The 20,076-nt window shown below is 40.5% G+C and overlaps 1 protein-coding gene across 4 annotated transcripts in view; it reads left to right on the top strand.

The window, feature by feature from the left end:
* Positions 1-15,351, top strand: part of LOC109897783 (receptor-type tyrosine-protein phosphatase zeta) — a 99,689-nt gene extending 84,338 nt beyond the window's left edge. For 2 of the 4 annotated variants that reach the window (XM_020492346.2, XM_020492350.2), the window contains 16 exons: positions 400-485; positions 1,612-1,632; positions 1,793-1,889; positions 1,976-2,058; positions 2,261-2,395; positions 2,543-2,677; positions 2,901-3,064; positions 3,412-3,547; positions 3,788-3,934; positions 4,181-4,274; positions 4,738-4,814; positions 4,976-5,104; positions 5,206-5,358; positions 8,629-8,771; positions 14,099-14,234; positions 14,344-15,351. In XM_020492346.2, coding sequence (XP_020347935.1) covers positions 400-485; positions 1,612-1,632; positions 1,793-1,889; positions 1,976-2,058; positions 2,261-2,395; positions 2,543-2,677; positions 2,901-3,064; positions 3,412-3,547; positions 3,788-3,934; positions 4,181-4,274; positions 4,738-4,814; positions 4,976-5,104; positions 5,206-5,358; positions 8,629-8,771; positions 14,099-14,234; positions 14,344-14,487 — 1,880 coding nt within the window. In that variant the 3' untranslated portion in view covers positions 14,488-15,351. The remainder of the gene's footprint in view (positions 1-399; positions 486-1,611; positions 1,633-1,792; positions 1,890-1,975; positions 2,059-2,260; positions 2,396-2,542; positions 2,678-2,900; positions 3,065-3,411; positions 3,548-3,787; positions 3,935-4,180; positions 4,275-4,737; positions 4,815-4,975; positions 5,105-5,205; positions 5,359-8,628; positions 8,772-14,098; positions 14,235-14,343) is intronic. The other 2 variants (XM_020492347.2, XM_031833162.1) reach the window with 2 other exon arrangements.
* Positions 15,352-20,076: the final 4,725 nt, after the last annotated feature.

Here is a 20,076-nt window from a genome sequence, read left to right as displayed (position 1 = left end):
GCTCACCTATTTGTCAGCTCCAACGCAGCTACACCTCCGACACCACGAAAACATCAGCTATGTGGGTGTTGGCTATCACCGGTTAACGCTTGATCTGATTGAATCTAGGTCGTACACACTTACACACACGCACACACACACACGCACACATGCACGCACACCTTTTCCATGGGATCAACTAGAATTCAGTAGAGTTGGCATAAGATAAGTGTTAACAAGCACAGAGACATATGGACAGGTGTTCTTTCCATCTGTCCACCATCTTCACCAAGCTTAGCTCTTTCATTAACACTCACTTACTCAGCATCTGCTTCTGCCAGAGTAGGAAGTTTCAAACTTTTGTTCTGATAAAATACTTTTGTGGATGATATCAATAAAACCCTTTCTCTCTGCCTTTAGATAAACAAGAAGCCCTTCCAGTGAAGCAGTTTGTCAAGCACGTGACAGAGCTCCACCACACCAATGCATTCTCCAGAGAGTTTGAGGTGTGCTGTCAAATTCTTCTTCAGATCCCTCACAGGATATGGTTTATGACAGACATTTTTATGAGTACTATTCATATGAATTGGCAGTATGTTTTAATTTAGCTGTTCTGTACGTAGCCTTCTTGTGAAACTGTTATTTGCGATGTTACACGGCGGCTGTTATTATTTTAAGGTAAGCATGCAGAAGACTTGTGGGAGGCTTTGCACTGTGATGGCCATTCAAACTCACACTCTCTCTCTGTCTCATGCTACATGATATTGTATGTCTCTGGCCCAGATTCATCTGAGGAGTCATGTCTATTGTCCTTACCACTGAGACTTACAAATATATCACATTATACACCAGCAGCATACCACCCTGCATCCCACTGCTGGCTTGCCTCTGAAGCTAAGCAGAGTTGGTCCAGGTCGGTCCCTGGATGGGAAACCAGATACTGCTGGAAGTGGTGTTGACTGGCCAGTAGGAGGCACTTTTTCCTCTGATCGAAAAAATAATATCCTAATGCCCCAGGGCAGTGATAGGGGACATTGCCCAGTGTAGGGTGCTGTCTTTCAGATGGGACGTTAAACTGGTGTCCTGACTCTCTGTGGTCACTAAAGAACCCATGGCACTTATATGAGTAGGGGTGTTAACCCAGTTGTCCTGGCTAAATTCCCAATCTGGCCCTCATACAACCTAATCATCCCCAGCTTCCAATAGGCTCATTCATCCCCTCTCCTCCCCCCTGTAATTATTCCCCAGGTCGTTGCTGTAAATTAGAATGTGTTCTCAGTCAACTTACCTGGTAAAATAAGGGATCAATAAAATACACTATGCAGTGATTGCTCATGTTAAACTACATATTTACCATTGCTTACCATATAAATCCTAGCTTGGCATTTTATCAGTACTGTATAAATGCATACATGTGTAAATGTTGTCAATAACACAAACATAGGTTTGTAAGTCAAAGCTAAGGACATTAACATGGTACATGGACTGAATCCCGTTGATCGCATAAACAATGTCTTGAAGTTGAGATTTGCCCATAAACTGTCTTCTTGTTATTTATTTGCACGTTTTTTTTGCTAACCATGTGTCATGAAATTTCATTGCTGTGCTTTTTGCATTCCCCCTCCCCGTTAGATATTGAAAGAGTGTTATGAGGTAAGCTACGTCTCCCTTTTTTTTCTGAAGTAGTCACGTGTAGATGTTCGCCACATTTCCAGCTGCCCATGTTGACGTTTTTGTTGTGCATGATGACACATTTTAGTTTGACTGCGTAGTAAAAGGATGGTGGGATGTAAGGTCATGTGTTTTCTTTTAGGAGGTGCAGGCGTGCCCGGTGGACCTGGGTATCACCACAGACGGCTCCAACCATCCAGACAACAAGAACAAGAACCGATACGTTAATATCCTGGCCTGTTAGTCAAACATGCACCTTCAAACACACGTACACACACATACATTCTTGAATGCACCCAGCTTATCTTTCCTCCTCTACTCCTAGATGACCACAGCCGAGTAAGACTCTCAACCCAGGCTGACCAAGATGGGAAGAGTGGAGATTACATTAACGCAAACTACGTTGACGTAAGCAATTCTCTTGCATTTGTCTGTGCACAATCGTAGAAAAGGACCTGTAAGTAAGCATTTCACTGTTCGTCTACACCTGTTGTTGACGAAGCAAGTGACAAATACAATTTGATTTGATATGAGGGCAAATGTCTTGTTGATGTATCAGTAGCTAATCGGTTGTTCACGCTTTCCCTCCCTCCCTCCCTACCCTCCACAGGGTTTCAACAAGTCCAGGGCCTACATCGCAGCCCAGGGCCCTCTCAAGTCCAGCACCGTGGACTTCTGGAGGATGGTGTGGGAACAGAACGTGGGCGTCATCATCATGATTACCAACTTGGTAGAGAAGGGACGGGTGAGAAACCAGGGCCATTATAACTGCTTATACATGCTGTAAATGCTGAAGTGTTGTAATGCTTGAACATATTTAGTAATAGTTCACAAATAGTTTATTAATGTTTATTCATGAAATTATTCTAAAGTGTTTGGTCATGTATGTCAGAGGAAGTGTGACCAGTACTGGCCCCTGGATAGCCAGGAAGAGTACGGTGGTTTCCTGGTGACGGTGAAGAGCAGTAAGGTTCTGGCCCACTACACCCAGAGAACCTTCACCCTCAGGAACACCAAGGTCAAAAAGGTCAGAGGTCACACTATTTACATCACATTTACCTCTCATTAATAGTTTAACCTCTACTTCCTCACTGTATCATCTACCTCGGTTGCACCTCCCCTCCAAGTTAGTTGAAGCGCTGCCTCATTACTACATTTATTATGGAACTACGAATCCCACGTGTCACATTGACAGCCATTTTGTGTCCCATCCTGCTTACCACTTCCTGTTTCCTCCCACCAACCCCCAGGTTTCTCTGAAGGGGCGGATTAACGAGCGGACCGTGACCCAGTACCACTACACTCAGTGGCCGGACATGGGCGTGCCCGAGTACACTCTGCCCGTGCTCACCTTCGTCCAGAAGTCCTCCAAAGCCAGGACAGATGACATGGGGCCTATCGTAGTGCACTGCAGGTAGGAGGCCATAGATATAGAATGAACATGTATATATGCATAGATATGTAGAATGTATAGAACAGCTTTAAGATCAAGGCCATTTGTTTCAACTGAAATTCCATTTAAATTCAGTCAATAAAAAGATGTATCTTCTTCTATACGTGAATGTTTCAATTCAGGAAGTACATTTACATTCCGACCCGCATAGAAATAGAATAGAATGGACATGGTCCTTCATTATATCACTTAACAGCCACTTTCACCTTGTCCAGCTGATAAGTTCAACATGGAACGTTATTTCATAGAAAATTAAAGTACCAGGATTCAGAATATATTGTGAACCTCTCTTGTGTGTGTGTTTCCAGTGCAGGGGTTGGCAGGACTGGAACCTACATAGTGTTGGATAGCATGCTGAAGCAGATCAAAGAAGAGGGCACGGTCAACATCATGGGCTTCCTCAAACACATCCGCACACAGAGGAACTACCTGGTACAGACAGAGGTGAGTGCTCAGTCCAGATGGGCGGGGTTTGCACTTTTGGGTTGTGCTTCCATCAAATGGAAAGCTCCATCAAATGCATCTAAATCATTTGAAAGAATACTATTTGAACCCAGGTCTGATACCAACAAGAAAACAGTGGATCCACTACAGTAAGATTAGTTGTCCTGTCACCTTACCAGAACAGTACGAATGCCAACACCCAACTAAGGCTTTCAACCCCTACTTTCCCTGTGCATTCAGGAGCAGTATGTGTTCATCCACGATGCTCTAGTGGAGGCCATCTTGGGCAAGGAGACGGAGGTTCCCTCCAGTCGCATCCACAGCTACGTCAACGACCTCCTGACCCCAGGGCCCTCCGGAAGGACACAGCTAGAGAAACAGTTTAAGGTAAGGACATATGCTATTAACAAGTCATAGTGCTAGTATTTACATTTACTGTATATTTACAATGGTAAACTTTCCATAAGAACTCCAGTAGGGCATAAAGGGCAGAACTAAAAGTAAAACATACATTTGGAGAACAATAAGTCTATCGGTTGTCTTTCTTTGTCCTCTGAAAAGAGCAGGTACAACCACTGGCACATTTTAAAATACTAACAGTTAATCTGCTCCTTGGTTCCAATGTGATTGCAGCTGATATCCTCGTCCAATGCCATACAGTACGACTACTCAGCAGCCCTGAAAGAGTGTAACAGAGAGAAGAACAGAAACTCCTCTTTAATACCCGGTGAGTTACAGACAGGTTTGTTCATACGTTGAAAGGTTCCAGCACTTTAAAAACCTCCTCTCCTCTTGACCTTGGAACAGCATCCACCACGACTGTGAACCGTTTAGACAGTGAGACCTTTTTTACATTTCAGGTTGGATTTCTACCAGCACTCATCCTCAACATTGTCACTTTCAATAGAACATTTAGCAAAATGCCCGCAACACTTTAACCCCTCCTAACTAAAACTGTACAAAAAAAATAATGGCAAAGAAGTTATTTGAGAGCAAGGACCTTGAAGCACATTTTGTTTTTGTTTGGTTTAAGACAAATGTCTGACAAAATCATGTTATGTAGGTAAAGCAATGATAATGGTTTAGTAATGCCGCTCTGATAAAGCTAACCATTCTAATAGTAATATTCTACAAAATTATATTCTGTATACCTTATGAGGATGTTTAACAACGTGTGGCTTTGTCTCCAGATGAAAGGTCACGGGTTTGTCTGTCCACAGTGGCTGGAGAAACTACATCAGACTACATCAACGCCTCATATCTCACGGTAAGAACCCAACCATTCTAGATAGAAAAGTCACGGTGACAGATACTAACTACATAGTTACACATAGTAACACATTTTCAGTAAATTTTACTTTTGGTTTCCTGTCCATATTGGCGATCGTATTCAGGTCTTAATGTTCTACCACGGGTTGTGTTCCCCAGGGGTACCGGCAGAGCACTGAGTTCATCGTGACCCAAAACCCGCTGGCCGGCACAGTGACAGACTTCTGGAGGATGATCTGGGATCACAACGCTCAGGTCATAGTCACACTGCCGCGAACACCAAGCCTGGTGGGTATCTATCTGTCGTCCTGGACTCAAAACCTCTGATGTATGCATGGCAGCCATTTTCTGCCTCAAACAGGAAGTCCTTACCACATCTGTGTTCTCAGGCAGAGGGGGAGGAGCCATACGTGTACTGGCCCCGCAAGGAGCAGCCAATCAGCTATGAGGCGTTCACAGTGACCCTGCAGAGCGAGAACCACATGTGTCTGGCCAACGAGGAGATGCTGGTGGTGCAGCACTACGTCCTGGAGGCTACACAGGTGAGATCAGCTGAGGGAGATCAGCAAGACCAGGGAGATCAGTAAAACCAGGGAGATCAGTAAAACCAGGGAGATCAGCAAGACCAGGGAGATCAGCAAGACCAGGGAGACCAGCAAGACCAGGGAGATCAGCTGAGGGAGATCAGCTCAGACCAGGGAGATCAGCCGAGGGAGATCAGCTCAGACCGGGGAGATCAGTAAGACCAGGGAGATCAGCTGAGGGATATCAGTAAAACCATGGAGATCAGCTTGATAAGTAAGATAAGTCACACTAACATGATCAACTACATAGAACAGACTAACTACATTGGCCACAGACTGTGGGATCATAACTAAAATATTAGCTTCGTAGAATGGACCAGTCACTATGCACCAGACACTATGGACCAGTCGCTATTGCTCCATTAAACCACTGAATTGATACACAGAGGTAATATATAGCAACAAGGAAATGCTTATTCCATGGAGTTGTTCTGCTTATCTCTTCCTGGATCTTAGCCCATAGTGAAACCAAATGGCCAGTGAAAAGAGTGGAAATTCAATACACATTCTCCATGCCTCAATGGAGCACAGCTGTTATTTTTCACACAGTTTAGACCCGGACATCTGCACCACCAATCACTGGAACATTTTTAACACACGCACAGGCACACAGGCGCACACACACACAGGCGCACACGCACCCAGGAGCACACGCGCACAGGCGCACACACACACACAGGCGCACACATGCACTACATGACCAAAAGTATGTGAACACCTGCTCATTGAACATCTCATTCCAAAAATCATGGGCATTAATATGGAGTTGGTCCCCCTTTTGCTGCTATAACAGCCTCCACTCTTCTAGGAAGGTTTTCCACTAGATGTTGGAACATGTATATATATATATTTTTTTTTTCACCTTTATTTAACCAGGTAGGCCAGTTGAGAACAAGTTCTCATTTACAACTGCAACCTGGCCAAGATAAAGCAAAGCAGTGTGACAAAAACAACAACACAGAGTTACACATGGGATAGACAAACGTACAGTCAATAACACAATAGAAAAATATACAGTGTGTGCAAATGAAGTAAGATTAGGGAGGTAAGGCAATAAATAGGCTGTAGTGGCGAAATGACAATTTAGCATTAACACTGGAGTGATAGATGTGCAGATGATGATGTGCAAGTAGAGATACTGGGGTGCAAAATAGCAAAAAGAAATAAACATATGGGGGATGAGGAAGTTGGGTGGGCTATTTACAGATGGGCTGTCTACAGGTGTAGTGATCAGTAAGCTGCTCTGACAGCTGATGCTTAAAGTTAGTGAGGGAGATATGAGTCTCCAGCTTCAGTGATTTTTGCAATTCGTTCCAGTCATTGGCAGCAGAGAACTGGAAGGAAAGGTGGCCAAAGGAGGAGTTGGCTTTGGGGATGACCAGTGAAATAAACCTGCTGGAGCACGTGCTAAGGGTGGGTGTTGCAATGGTGACCAGTGAGCTGAGATAAGGCAGGGCTTTACCTAGCAAAGACTTATAGATGACCTGGAGTCAGTGGGTTTGGCGACGAATATGTAGTTAGGGCCAGCAAACGAGAGCATACAGGTCGCAGTGTTGGGTAGTATATGGGGCTTTGGTGACTAAACGGATGGCACTGTGATAGACTGCATCCAATTTGCTGAGTAGAGTGTTGGGGGCTATTTTGTAAATGACATCGCTGAAGTCAAGGATCGGCAGGATAATCAGTTTTACGAGGATATGTTTAGCAGCATGAGTGAAAGAGGCTTTGTTGTGAAATAGGAAGCCAATTATAGATTTCATTTTGGATTGGAGATGTTTAATGTGAGTCTGGAAGGAGAGTTTACAGTCTAACCAGACACCTAGGTATTTGTAGTTGTTCAGATATTCTAAGTCGATGTTGTTTGTAGTTGTTCTTTGATGGTGAGGAAAGCACTATTTCTGTTCTTTGATGGTGAGGAAAGCACTATTGCTGTTATTTGATGGTGAGGAAAGCACTATTGCTGTTATTTGATGGTGAGGAAAGCACTATTGCTGTTCTTTGATGGCGAGGAAAGCACTATTGCTGTTCTTTGATGGTGAGGAAAGCACTATTGCTGTTCTTTGATGGTGAGGAAAGCACTATTGCTGTTCTTTGATGGTGAGGAAAGCACTATTGCTGTTCTTTGATGGTGAGGAAAGCACTATTGCTGTTCTTTGATGGTGAGGAAAGCACTTTTGCTGTTCTTTGATGGTGAGGAAAGCACTATTGCTGTTATTTGATGGTGAGGAAAGCACTATTGCTGTTCTTTGATGGTGAGGAAAGCACTATTGTTGTTCTTTGATGGTGAGGAAAGCACTTTGCTGTTCTTTGATGGTGAGGAAAGCACTATTGCTGTTCTTTGATGGTGAGGAAAGCACTATTGCTGTTCTTTGATGGTGAGGAAAGCACTTTTGCTGTTCTTTGATGGTGAGGAAAGCACTATTGCTGTTATTTGATGGTGAGGAAAGCACTATTGCTGTTCTTTGATGGTGAGGAAAGCACTATTGTTGTTCTTTGATGGTGAGGAAAGCACTTTGCTGTTCTTTGATGGTGAGGAAAGCACTATTGCTGTTCTTTGAACCCTATGATCACTCGGCTACACAGCTGATGCCCCTGGACTCTTTCAATAACATGGGGAGACATGGCGCTTAGAAACATAGAGGACCGGGGCAAGAAGATGGGTCTTCGGCGACATCGCAACGTCCTCATCAAGGTAGGAAAGTAACAGTGAAGATGAGACTGATGTTCAAGAGGTGGACATTGAGGAGGTCCAGGGAGAAGACAAAACCAAAGCTTTAGTTTCTAGACTATCATTTTACAGATATATGTTGATAATGTTTTTGGGAGATGCGATGGATCATTGCTGATCATTCAATATTCCCCTTCTTTTGTTGTTCAGTAAAATCGTCCCATGTGAAGAGTCAACTCATTTAATTAAAGTTCAATTCATAACTAAATCGTTTTTATTTCTATTGGAAGGATTTAATAATTTGCAATTATGTCTACTTAAGGTAAAAGGTTTATGTTTCTGTCTCCATATGATATGGTAAATATATCCAATGTAAAAAACATCTACATTTAAATGGTATTAATATTAATTTGCATTAATTCCCATATATTCCCGTTTATTCCCACGGAAAGTTTCCACTTCGGAATTTTCCCCAACATGTGCAACCCTAGAACACACAAACACTTTCTCTCTCTCTAGCCCTCTCTCTGATTGTGTGTTGTTGTCTCCCTCTGGGCCAGGATGATTATGTTCTGGAAGTGAGGCACTACCGGGCGCCTCACTGGCCCAACCCGGACAGCCCCATCAGCAGCACCTTTGAGCTGCTCAGTCTGGTGAAGGAGGAGAGCTCCTCCAAGGAGGGCCCCACGGTGGTCCACGACCAGTAAGACCTCTCTATTGATTTACTGATTATGTATCTGTGAAATAAGGTCATCTCCACTCCAAACCTGGAACAACTGGAACAGTCCCAAAAGTGCAACCCCCAACTATTTGGCACTCAGGCATGTACTCTATCTTGAGCTATCTCAATACTATTTTTCCCTCTCTTTTCTGTTAATACATTCAAGATGATCCACTCTGAGACCTTAACCTAAAAGGATAAGAAGATATGTCCAAATGTGCAATACTCTTAATATTTATTGGAACTGAAACACTGTACTGATCCAGGCCTATTTAGACAATTTCGACAATCCTGTCTTAAGATTTGCACACCAATAAAAACAATTCATAAAAAGGATTGTATGTGTATTTATCCTCAGTATAGGCTATAAATACAGAATTTGTTGCATTTGTTTTTGAATTTGTTGCATGACAACTTTGATAGATAATGCATCACAAATATCTCAACCAGCCGGTTGAGTTTCCCAATTAAAGTAAACAAATGTTGTATTGGAATTTGGATAGACTGTTTAAATCATCTAAATATATGATACTTGAATTTACATTGTCGGCTTCATTGACTCATAATGGAAGAAAGGCCTAGTTAAATGAGGACTGATATAAAGTATTAATTATATTGGATCAATGTGTATGTTAAAATATGAGAATGCATGTAAATTAAGGCGTTTACAATTTATATGATATGATAAGAATACCAGTAAATTGACATGACATGAATGTTCAACTTCCGGCGCCGACAGAGATGGCCGCCTCGCTTCGCGTTCCTAGGAAACTATTTGATTTGATTGTGAAACAAATAGAATATAACAAGCAGATAGTAAATAATGATAGGGATTTTAAATTCATTTGATCAGACCAAAAAAATCCCATGACAATATTTGTCACACAAACTGAAATTAGGCCAACTATTCTAATTTAGCAACCAGAAAATGGCGGAGCTATTTCTGCATAGTACACCTTTAAAGGAATGGTATTAAGTCAAAACTAGTGATAATGGATAAAACAGTCAGTCATTATGTAAAGAATCATTGTACAATATTAACCGCTGTTAAACAGCCACCACTAACATTGAGTGGCTGCTGCCAACACACTGACTCAACTCCAGCCACTTTAATAATGGGAATTGATGGGAATTGATGTAAAATATATCACTAGCCACTTTAAACAATGCTACCTAATGTTTACATACCCTACATTATTCATCTCATATGTATACGTATATACTGTACTCTATATCATCTACTGCATCCTTATGTAATACATGTATCACTAGCCACTTTAACTATGCCACTTTGTTTACATACTCATCTCATATGTATATACTGCACTCAATACCATCTACTGTATCTTGCCTATGCCGCTCTGTACCATCACTCATTCATATATCTTTATGTACATATTCTTTATCCCCTTACACTTGTGTCTATAAGGTAGTAGTTTTGGAATTGTTAGCTAGATTACTTGTTGGTTATTACTGCATTGTCAGAACTAGAAGCACAAGCATTTCGCTACACTCGCATTAACATCTGCTAACCATGTGTATGTGACAAATAAAACTTGATTTGATATATTTTCCATAACTCAAAATATTGTATTTTCAGCTGTTTGAAGATGGTGTACAAAACCGAAAGTAAAAGATGCAAAAAATGGAACTTGTGAAAGGGAAGCAAAGAACTAGATCACATAGAACATATCTACCGCATCTTAGACTTGCTGTCAATGAGAATTAAATATCTATAACTCACATTTCTATGTGAATTTGGTCAGGTCACCCAAAAAGATACAAACAGTGCCTTCAGAAAGTATTCATACATCTTGACTTTATCCACATTTTGTTACGTTACAGCCTTTTTCTAAAAATGGATTAAATAAATACAAATCCTCAGCAGTCTACACACAATACCCCATAATGACAAAGGAAAAATAGGTTTTTAGACATTTTTGCAAATGTATTAAATATAAAAAAGCATAAGTATTCAGGCCCTTTGCTATGAGACTCGAACTTGAGCTCAGGTGCATCCTGTTTCCATTGATCATCCTTGATGTTTTTACAACATGACTCAAGTCCACCTTTGGTAAATTCAATTGATGGGACATGATTTGGAAAGGCACACACCTGTCTATTTAAGGTCCCACAGTTGACAGTGCATGTCAGAGCAAAAACCAAGCCATGAGGTGGAAGGAAATGTCCGTAGAGCTCCGAGACAGGATTGTGTCGAGGCACAGATCTGGGGAAGGGTACCAAAAAATGTCTGCAGCATTGAATGTTCCCAAGAACACAGTAGCCTCCATCATTCTTAAATGGAAGAATTTTGGAACCACCAAGACTCTTCGTAGAGCTGGCCGCCTGGCCAAACTGAGCAATCAAGCGAGAAGGGCCTTGGTCAGGGAGGTGACCCGATGATCACTTTGACAGAGCTTTAGAATTCCTCTGTGGCAATGGGAGAACATTCCAGAAGGACAACAATCTCTGCAGCACTCCACCAATCAGGCCTTTATGGTAGAGTAGCCAGATGGAATCCACTCCTCAGTAAAAGGCACATGACAGCCCGCTTGGAGTTTGCCAAAAGGCAACTAAAGATTCTCATTCCATGATAAATAAGATTCTCTTGGCCTGAATGCCAAGCGCACATCTGGAGGAAACCTGGCACCATCCCTACGGTGAAGCATGGTGGTGGCAGCATCATGCTGTGGGGATGTTTTTCAGCAGCAGGGACTGGGAGACTAGTCAGGATTCGAGGAAAAGATGAACAGAACGAAGTACTGAGAGATCCTTACTGAAAACCTACTCCAGAGCACTCAGGACCTGACTGGGGTGAAGGTTCACCTTCCAACAGGACAATGACCCTAAGCACACAGCCAAGACAATGCTGGAGTGGCTTCGGGACAAGTCTCTGAATGTCCTTGAGTGGCCAAGCCAGAGCCTGGACTTGAACCTGATCGAACATCTCTGGAGAGACCTGAAAATAGCTGTGCAAGCAACACTCTCCATCCAACCTGTGACAGAGCTTGAGAGGATCTGCAGAGAAGAATGGGAGAAACTCCCCAAATACAGATGTGCCAAGCTTGTAGCATCATACCCAAGAAGGCTTGAGGTTTTAATCGCTGCCAAGGGTACTTCAACAAAGTACTGAGTAAAGGGTCTGAATACTTATATAAATGTGATATTTGCATTTTTTTGTTGTTGAATAAATTTGTAAAAAATTCAAATAAATGTTTTTGCTTTGCCATTATGGGGTATTGTGTGTGTGTATATTGATGAGAGAAAAAAAACAATGTAATAAATTTTAGAATAAGGTTGTAACATAACAAAATGTGGACAAAGTGAAGGGGTCTAGCTTAATGGACAACTCTTTCACCCTGGTAGAGCTTCTTTTTTTTTAAGAGTTCCTAAAATTGTAAAACAACAACATATTCGTAATTTAATCATTCTTAAATTAGGTTTAACAGGTAAACAACATTTACATTCTAATTTCCCATTTCATACACAATTTGTACAAAAAAATGGTGGTAAATCAAGTTTGGTTTTGCTCACGTTCACTTCCATCTTTGAATGCGTGTTTAATGCGTGAATCTGATAATGAAAACCAAATGATGATTTTACATTGGGTGAGATGATAAAATATGCCAAACAAATTTCATAGGGTCTCATTTAATTTCAAATTGGTGGTCAAAATGAGATCAACCACCGGGTTGCGCTGCCTGTTAAAGGGTTAAGGGTTAAAGGGCGCTTAATGCTCTGCTTTAACCACAGACAACACTGTAAAGGTTCACTAAAGACGTACAGGATTAGTACTCTATACTCCAGTTTGGCGTAGCCCTTGGCTAATATGACAAGAGTTTACATTTTTTTTTCTTTAACTTTTATTTAACAAGGCAAGTCAGTTATGAACAAATTCTTATTTACAATGACGGCCAAACCCTAACCCGGACAACGCTGGGCCAATTGTGCGCTGCCCTATGGGACTCCCAATCACATCCGGCTGTGATATAGCCTGGAATCAAACCAGGGTCTGTAGTGAATTTTGGATTTCCTCTAGCACTGAGATGCAGTGCCTTAGACCACTGCGCCACTCGGGAGCCCTTAAGATATACAAGGTAGGGCTTCACCCACTCTGCCCTTAATGGGTGACGACACACTTTGGAGATTAATTTTAATTTCCTATTGTTACAAAATACATTTTACCAAGGCAAATATGATTATTCATGTTCTGAATCATTCAGTGGGGTCTTTCTCTAACATATCATTAACATTATATCCAAGAATTCGGATTTCATAACCTAATATGTTGGATAATAAGCACCGACCTCTTTTCAAATCAAATCAAATTGTATTTGTCACATGCGTCAAATACAACCTGTGTAGACCTTAGTGAAATGCTTACTTACAAGCCCTTAACTAACAATGCAATTTTAAAAAGTGTTCATAAATGATTTACTAAAATAAACTGAAGTAAAAATGTGAAGAAAATATATAAAATAAAATAACAGTAGCGATGCTATTGGGAGGGGGAGGCACAGGATAGTCAAGGTAACATGTACATGTAGGTAGAGGTAAAGTCATTCATAGATAATAAACATACAGTAGCAGCAGTGTAAAAATGGGGGTGAGGGGGGTCAATGCACATAGTCCAGGTAGCCAAGTAGCTGTTCAGGAGTCTTATGGCTTGGGGGTAGAAGCTGTTAAGGAGCCTTTCAGACCTATCATTTGACATATCTGTTGACATAGTAGAGCAGGTTTCTCGTAACGACTTGAGGATTTTACATTTTGTGGTCCTTGTCTTCAAAGATGTTTCCGCCGGTCGCAAAAAGCTAAATTAGCATGACACAAGCTGAATTAAATGTAAAAGGCTTTGAAAATAAAAAGCTTGGCACATTGTCAGTATTTCATAGATATGTTTTTTTTGTGATAAATCTTCGAAAAATAACAGGGATTTTGAATGAATAGGAAAATCTATTACTAAAATATGAAAATACATGTCTCAAAGTTGATGTCTATCTTATATTGTTTTATGTCCTGCGGATTCGAGAAGATTACAAGTGCAATGGGAAAGTGAGCCTGTCAGGTAGCCAGTAGCCTTAATTCTTGCACAGAATCCAGCCTAGCTGACGCGATGCATTTTCTTTTTACCACTTTCTTTCTCTGTCCTCCATTGATTTAGCCACATTAGCCTACAAGGGTATAAATGCCAAAAACTTTTGAGGAGTATCTACATAATGAACATATTATTTTTGAAAATAGTTTTTAGTTGGACACCCTAGATAAGGTCAGTTTTACCACCACTTCAAGGCGTGGGTCTGATTTTGCAGGGTTGGCGGTGTTACTGCGGGAACCTTCTGTGCCCTGTCTACTCTGGTGCGCCAACTAGAGGCGGAGAGCTCTGTGGACGTGTACCAGGTGGCCAAGATGTTCAACCTCATGAGGCCCAGGACCTTCACTGATGTTGTAAGTCAATCTGAAGCACCGACTGTACCTGTTTGATGCATTGTGGCCATTTTGTGTCTCAACATTCTCCCTTCAACAGCACAGTTTCTCTATTCCATTTCTCATTCAGGAGCAGTATCAGTTCCTATACACAGCCATGCTGAGTCTGGTGGGCACACAGGAGGACGAGAGGATGCTCCAGTCCTCAGACAACAACGGAACAGTCCCAGGGGGCACCGCCAGCACAGCAGAGAGCCTTGAGTCCCTGGTGTAACCATTTACATTTTAGTCACTTAGCAGAATAGGAGCAATTAGGGTTAAGTGCCTTGCTCAAGGGCACATCGACAGATTTTGTCACCCTATCGGCTCGAGGATTCGAACCAGAGACCTTTTGGTTACTGGCCCAACGCTCTTAACAGCTAGGCTACCTGCCGCCCTATGGCAACAGGGCCCCTAACTTGTCAGTATGTATTCTCGCCTATCTCAGTTTTCTGTTTTCTGTTTACCCTGTCTTCTGTTCTCCGTCTTTGAATGCATTTTCCTGACCGCTGGACATGATACCCTATGACCTTGTAATGTGTGCCTTTGTATATTCATCTTGTAGCCTACTTGTAATGGCTCTCATACAATTGAAGTCAACTTTTCTGATGTTTTGTTGATACTGCCGTCTTGAGATATTTGCTTTACTCTGTTTCATATTTATTTTCAGTAAGAAAAAAAAAGGGAACATGTTTTGTTAGCCTATTTTTTGTTGAGTCAATGCATTGAGCAACTAATTATTCCGTCTAACATTGAATATGCTATTTTGTTTGTAGCAACATTGAGCTTTTGAAGTCGAAAATGCATAATGGTATGAAATAATACATCTAATATGTAAATAATATTATAGCAACCAAGTCAATGGACCAAATTTCTATTTATACTTCTAGATTTTTATATTTTACTACAATTTTTGTCAATTTTTTATTGTATGGCTGCATTCTAAAAATAACTTAGTCAAAACATTTTTTATGTTTTAATATTAGTGTTCTGTATTTTGTAACGTACTAAATATGAAGCATGGGGTATTGACACTTTTTAGCTGTACATTAAACATTGCTAGAGGATTAGACAGGATTAAACAAGTGAAAGAATTCAAGGAATGAGTTTTTGTAGTGTTCTGTATTTGTTTTGTAGTGTTCTGTATTTGTTTTGTAGTGTTCTGTATTTGTTTTGTAGTGTTCTGTATTTGTTTTGTAGTGTTCTGTATTTGTTTTGTAGTGTTCTGTACAATGAAGCGTTTGTAGAAAAAAAGGGGAGCGCTGCTAGAGTACACAATAGTAGGTCTTTGTAAATAGAAGGTGCTCTTTGGTAAATTGGCCAACAAAAAGAAAGGAGGACCAAGGCACTCTTCATTTAATTCAAATGCCTTTATTAGGGCATGTTCAATGGAACAACGATTTATTTTCTTTTTTTACTCTGGCACGTTTCGGCTTTTTTTTTTTTTTTTTTTTTTTTTTTACCTTTATTTTACTAGGCAAGTCAGTTAAGAACAAATTCTTATTTTCAATGACGGCCTAGGAACAGTGGGTTAACTGCCTGTTCAAGGGCAGAACGACTATTTTGTACCTTGTCAGCTCGGGGATTTTCGGTTACTAGTCCAACGCTCTAACCACTAGGCTACACTGCTGCCCCAAAGGCTGCATGGCCTTTGTCAGGGATCCATCTACAGAGCCTTCAGAAAGTATTCACACCCCTTGACTTTTTCCACATTTTGTTACAGCCAGAATTTAAAATGGATTATGTTTAGATTTTGTTTCACACTGGCCTACACACAATAGCCCATAATGTCAACGTGGAATATTTTTTAAAGAAATGTTTACAAATGAATCAAAAATGAAAAGCTGAAATGTCTTGAGTCAATAAGAATTCAACCCCTTTGTTATGGCATGCCTAAATAAGTTCAGGAGTAAACATTTGCATAACAAGTCACAAGTTGCCTGAACTCACTATGTGTGCAGTAATAGTGTTTAACATGATTTTTGAATGACTACCTCATCTCTGTACCCCACACATACAATTGTCTGTAAGGTCCCTAAGTCGAGGAGTGAATTTAAAACACAGATTCAACCACAAAGACCAGGGATGTTTTCCAATGCCTCACAAAGAAGGGCACCTATTGGTAGATGGGTTAAAAAAAATATCCCTTTGTGCATGGTGAAGTTCTTAATTACACTTTGGATGGTGTATCAATAAACCCAGTCATTACAAAGATACAGGCGTCCTTCCTAACTCAGTTGCCGGAGAGGAAGTAAACTGCTCAGGGATTTTACCATGAGGCCAATGGTGACTTTAAAACAGTTACAACATTTAATGGCTGTTGTTAGGGTTCCTTCCTTACGTCCTTGTCAATCATTGGTTCATTGATGAAATTAGCATTATGACAATATCTTTAATTAAATCATTCAAAAACCTTTATTAATGCAATTGCATGTTTCTGAGAAAGTTCTGCGTCTCCAGTTGTTTTGTTACATCCTCAGTCTATCCTGGTGATGTCATTACCTTTTTACTCCTGAGACCAAAACCCTATATAAACAATGGCTTTTAGTGTTATCTAAAACTTAGCAGTAAACGTCCACTCCCCAAAGCTGATTATTTTAGTCTTATCTCCACTTCCCTGCAGAGCTCCTTCTTCACAGTCACACATTCTCAGAGAGGCCTTTTTATAAGAAAGAGAGAATTAAAAAACTATTGTGGAATACGAAACCTCTACAATGAATATATATATTGTTAATCTGTAGTCTAGGACCCTATAAATGTAAGGAGGGAGGAGTCTTTTCATCCCTCCCCTTCTATTAACACTACATAAGAATAATCAATTATTCTAATATATCAAACATTTTGGTACAACCCTTTTCATGACCCCTAGGTGAACCCGACACTGTGATAGGAGAAAACTGAGGATGGATCAACAACATTGTAGTTACTCAACAATTCTAACGCAAATGACCGAGTGGAAAGAAGGAAGCCTGTACAGAATAAAAATATTCCAAAACATGAAACAAGGCAACCTATTTGCAACAAGGCACTAAAGTAATACTGCAAAGAATGTGGCAAAGCAATTACAAACTTGTTGGATGCATTTTCAATTTTTTTGGTTGTGTATCAGATCATTTTGTGACCAATAGAAATTAATGGAAAATAATGTAGTGTCATTATGAAAGAAAGCCATCTAAATATATACATAATCGTGTTCATTTTAGCACCAACTATTAGATTTAAAAAATGCTCAGAGCTTGTAAATGAATAATTAAACCACTCTAAAGCGCATACATCCACTTGGCAAGTTGGGCCCTACAGAAGCCTATAGCTTGGATGGTCCAATTTCATTCACACAATATGAGGGCATACAATTAGAACTCTGAATAACGGCACTGTTTTTTTATAGCCTTCTTCACTGTGGAAAAAGGGCCCCAATACATGTCATGTTGATATGATTTTCAGTTTGCTTCCATGATTGGTTTGACATTCGTCTCCCTTATAAGAGAATCATCTAAAACAATTGCTATTGTGTATTTACAATCCCCTTCTCCAAACGGATTACTCATTTACCTAGGTCTTATAAATAGCTCTTATCAATGTATAAATGACAGTGCATGGAGAATGGTGTTATTTCTATCTGAAAAGATAAAGCAGATGCTTTTTCCACTTGGAACCGGTAGGTTCGCTTGACCTTATTCATGGTTTCCTCACGCGTAAAGATGGTGGAATTAAGAGAGAATTAAGGGCTCTATTCATTCAGATCCTTTTTTTAGCTGAGATCAGCATATCAGTTGTTTTGGTAGAACTATGTTAGAGCTGTCAAATCCAGAAGTGACTCTCTGCCTTATACCTAAAGCGGACATTGCCATTGGCTGCACGGAGTCCGTTTAACATCCTTGTTTTACAAGTTCGAACACTGGAATGCGATATGTAATAATTAGCATGATTAGAAATCATCTTTATTTTGTTTAATGATTTTTCAATTTGAGCATAATTATTTCTATATAGCCTACACTTTCTCATTCTGCACTTCTAACATGGTTGGGCCGGATGTGGCTTCCAGACAATGATCGCAAGAGCAGCTGCTCAATGATTTGGGCTTCAATGCAGTTCCACCTCCAAAACAACCACTATGAGGATGTTTGCTATCGCCGGTTAACGCTTGATCTGATTGAATCTAGGTCTTTGTCAAGGTCAGAATACAGCACATCTGTAGACACACCTCCACCCAACCTGGTCTCAGAGCATTTCTTATTATTCTGTATCTAAATACGAGACACTCCATTTAGTATGATATGTATTCATTTGTGGCTGTCCATCACCCATTGCGTATGATTTCTTACAAATAACTTTTCATAGTATCTGTGAATTTGCAAAAATATACCATATGTTATGGATTCTAGCTAGGTCTTAGCTAGAAAGGCTAGTGGTTAGGGTTAAGGTTAGGGGAAGGGTTAGGGTGAGGGGAAGGGTTAGATACCATGCTAAGTAGTAAAAGTAGTAGTAGTAGTAAAAGTTGCTAAAGTTGTCCATGATGAGATTCAAACTCGCAACCTTTAGGTTGCTAGACGTTTGCGTTATATGTCCACCCAGACTAACCAGCCTACATTTATTTTTGCCTTAATGTAACCATACGAAACTTAACATATCATACTAATTTGCATGTCCCAGATTTGTTTACTATGTTATGTCTAGTCTGAGACCGGGCTGCTCCGCCATACCTTCCTTTCTTTGATCTCCAACCAAAATGAAAAGCGGGTGAATAACATCCTATTCTCGTGCTTAAATTCAAGGTCAGAATACGGGCTGAGAGAAACATGCATGTAAAGGGAATTATGTTTTTTTACGCGTGATCAACTTAAGTCAGAAGTTATTATTGCCTCCTAATACAGTCCATTTGACCCCATCACATCAGATTAGTAAGCAGTCGTTTGAAATAACACATTTCATAGTAAGGCAGCTAGACCTCAACAATCAAAAAAAGGTATGATCTGTCAACAATAATAGAATATGTCATCTCTCAATAAAAACATTACAATAGAGTAAAAAAATATGAGAAAACATGAAATGTGTTGCATTCACTCATAACGAGTCCAACTTTCCTTGACACTTCATAAGGAGAATTTTTTTTAAATGTAAATGGCGTTTCAACCAGATAATGCTGTCAAAAACAATAAGAACTTACTGTCTGCCTAGTTGTTGTGCAAGTCATAAAAGAAAGTATTTAAAAAATACTATAACTGTCACATGGTGTTCATTGTCTAACCCTTTCATGAAACCTTCCCCCAAATATTATCAGGGGGCTTTGTGGTGGGTCTGTATTACCTTGTTGCTTAGAGCAAGCAGAGATGACCACGCCATCTAGTTAAACCAACTTGAATGGTTTTCCGCCATTTGCTATGATAGAATGACCTTTCGGCCCGATAAGCCGTTAAACAATATGTGCTGGAAGAAGACAAACGGGTGGCTTGAAGAAACAGATCCATCTTAGACATTGGATTATGGATTCCCGGTGACAGAGATGCGACTCTATGGAGTTATGGAATAATCCCTGTGGAGAATTGGTTATTCCAATTGATTTTCATGTTCTAATCCCGTCTAAGACTCCAAAAGAAATGCGCCTTTTCAGGGGAAAATAGGTCAAGTGTCCAGACACCGTCTTGACCAGCAGCTGTATCCATACCTTAATTTGCATTTTTTTACTTTTAATAATTGCATGCCCAATTATCCCTGGCTTGGTGGCCTAGTTTGCATGGGCGGGCCTACATTGAATGGAAGGAAAAGCTGATTGTTTATTCAGAGGCTATGAGTTGACTCAGTAATATCTATTGAAACACAATGG

The sequence above is a fragment of the Oncorhynchus kisutch genome, linkage group LG10, assembly GCF_002021735.2.
Source record: "Oncorhynchus kisutch isolate 150728-3 linkage group LG10, Okis_V2, whole genome shotgun sequence".
In the NCBI taxonomy this organism is placed as follows: domain Eukaryota; kingdom Metazoa; phylum Chordata; class Actinopteri; order Salmoniformes; family Salmonidae; genus Oncorhynchus; species Oncorhynchus kisutch.
Note: the sequence above shows the minus strand (reverse complement) of the source record. Positions and strands in the feature narration are given on the sequence as shown.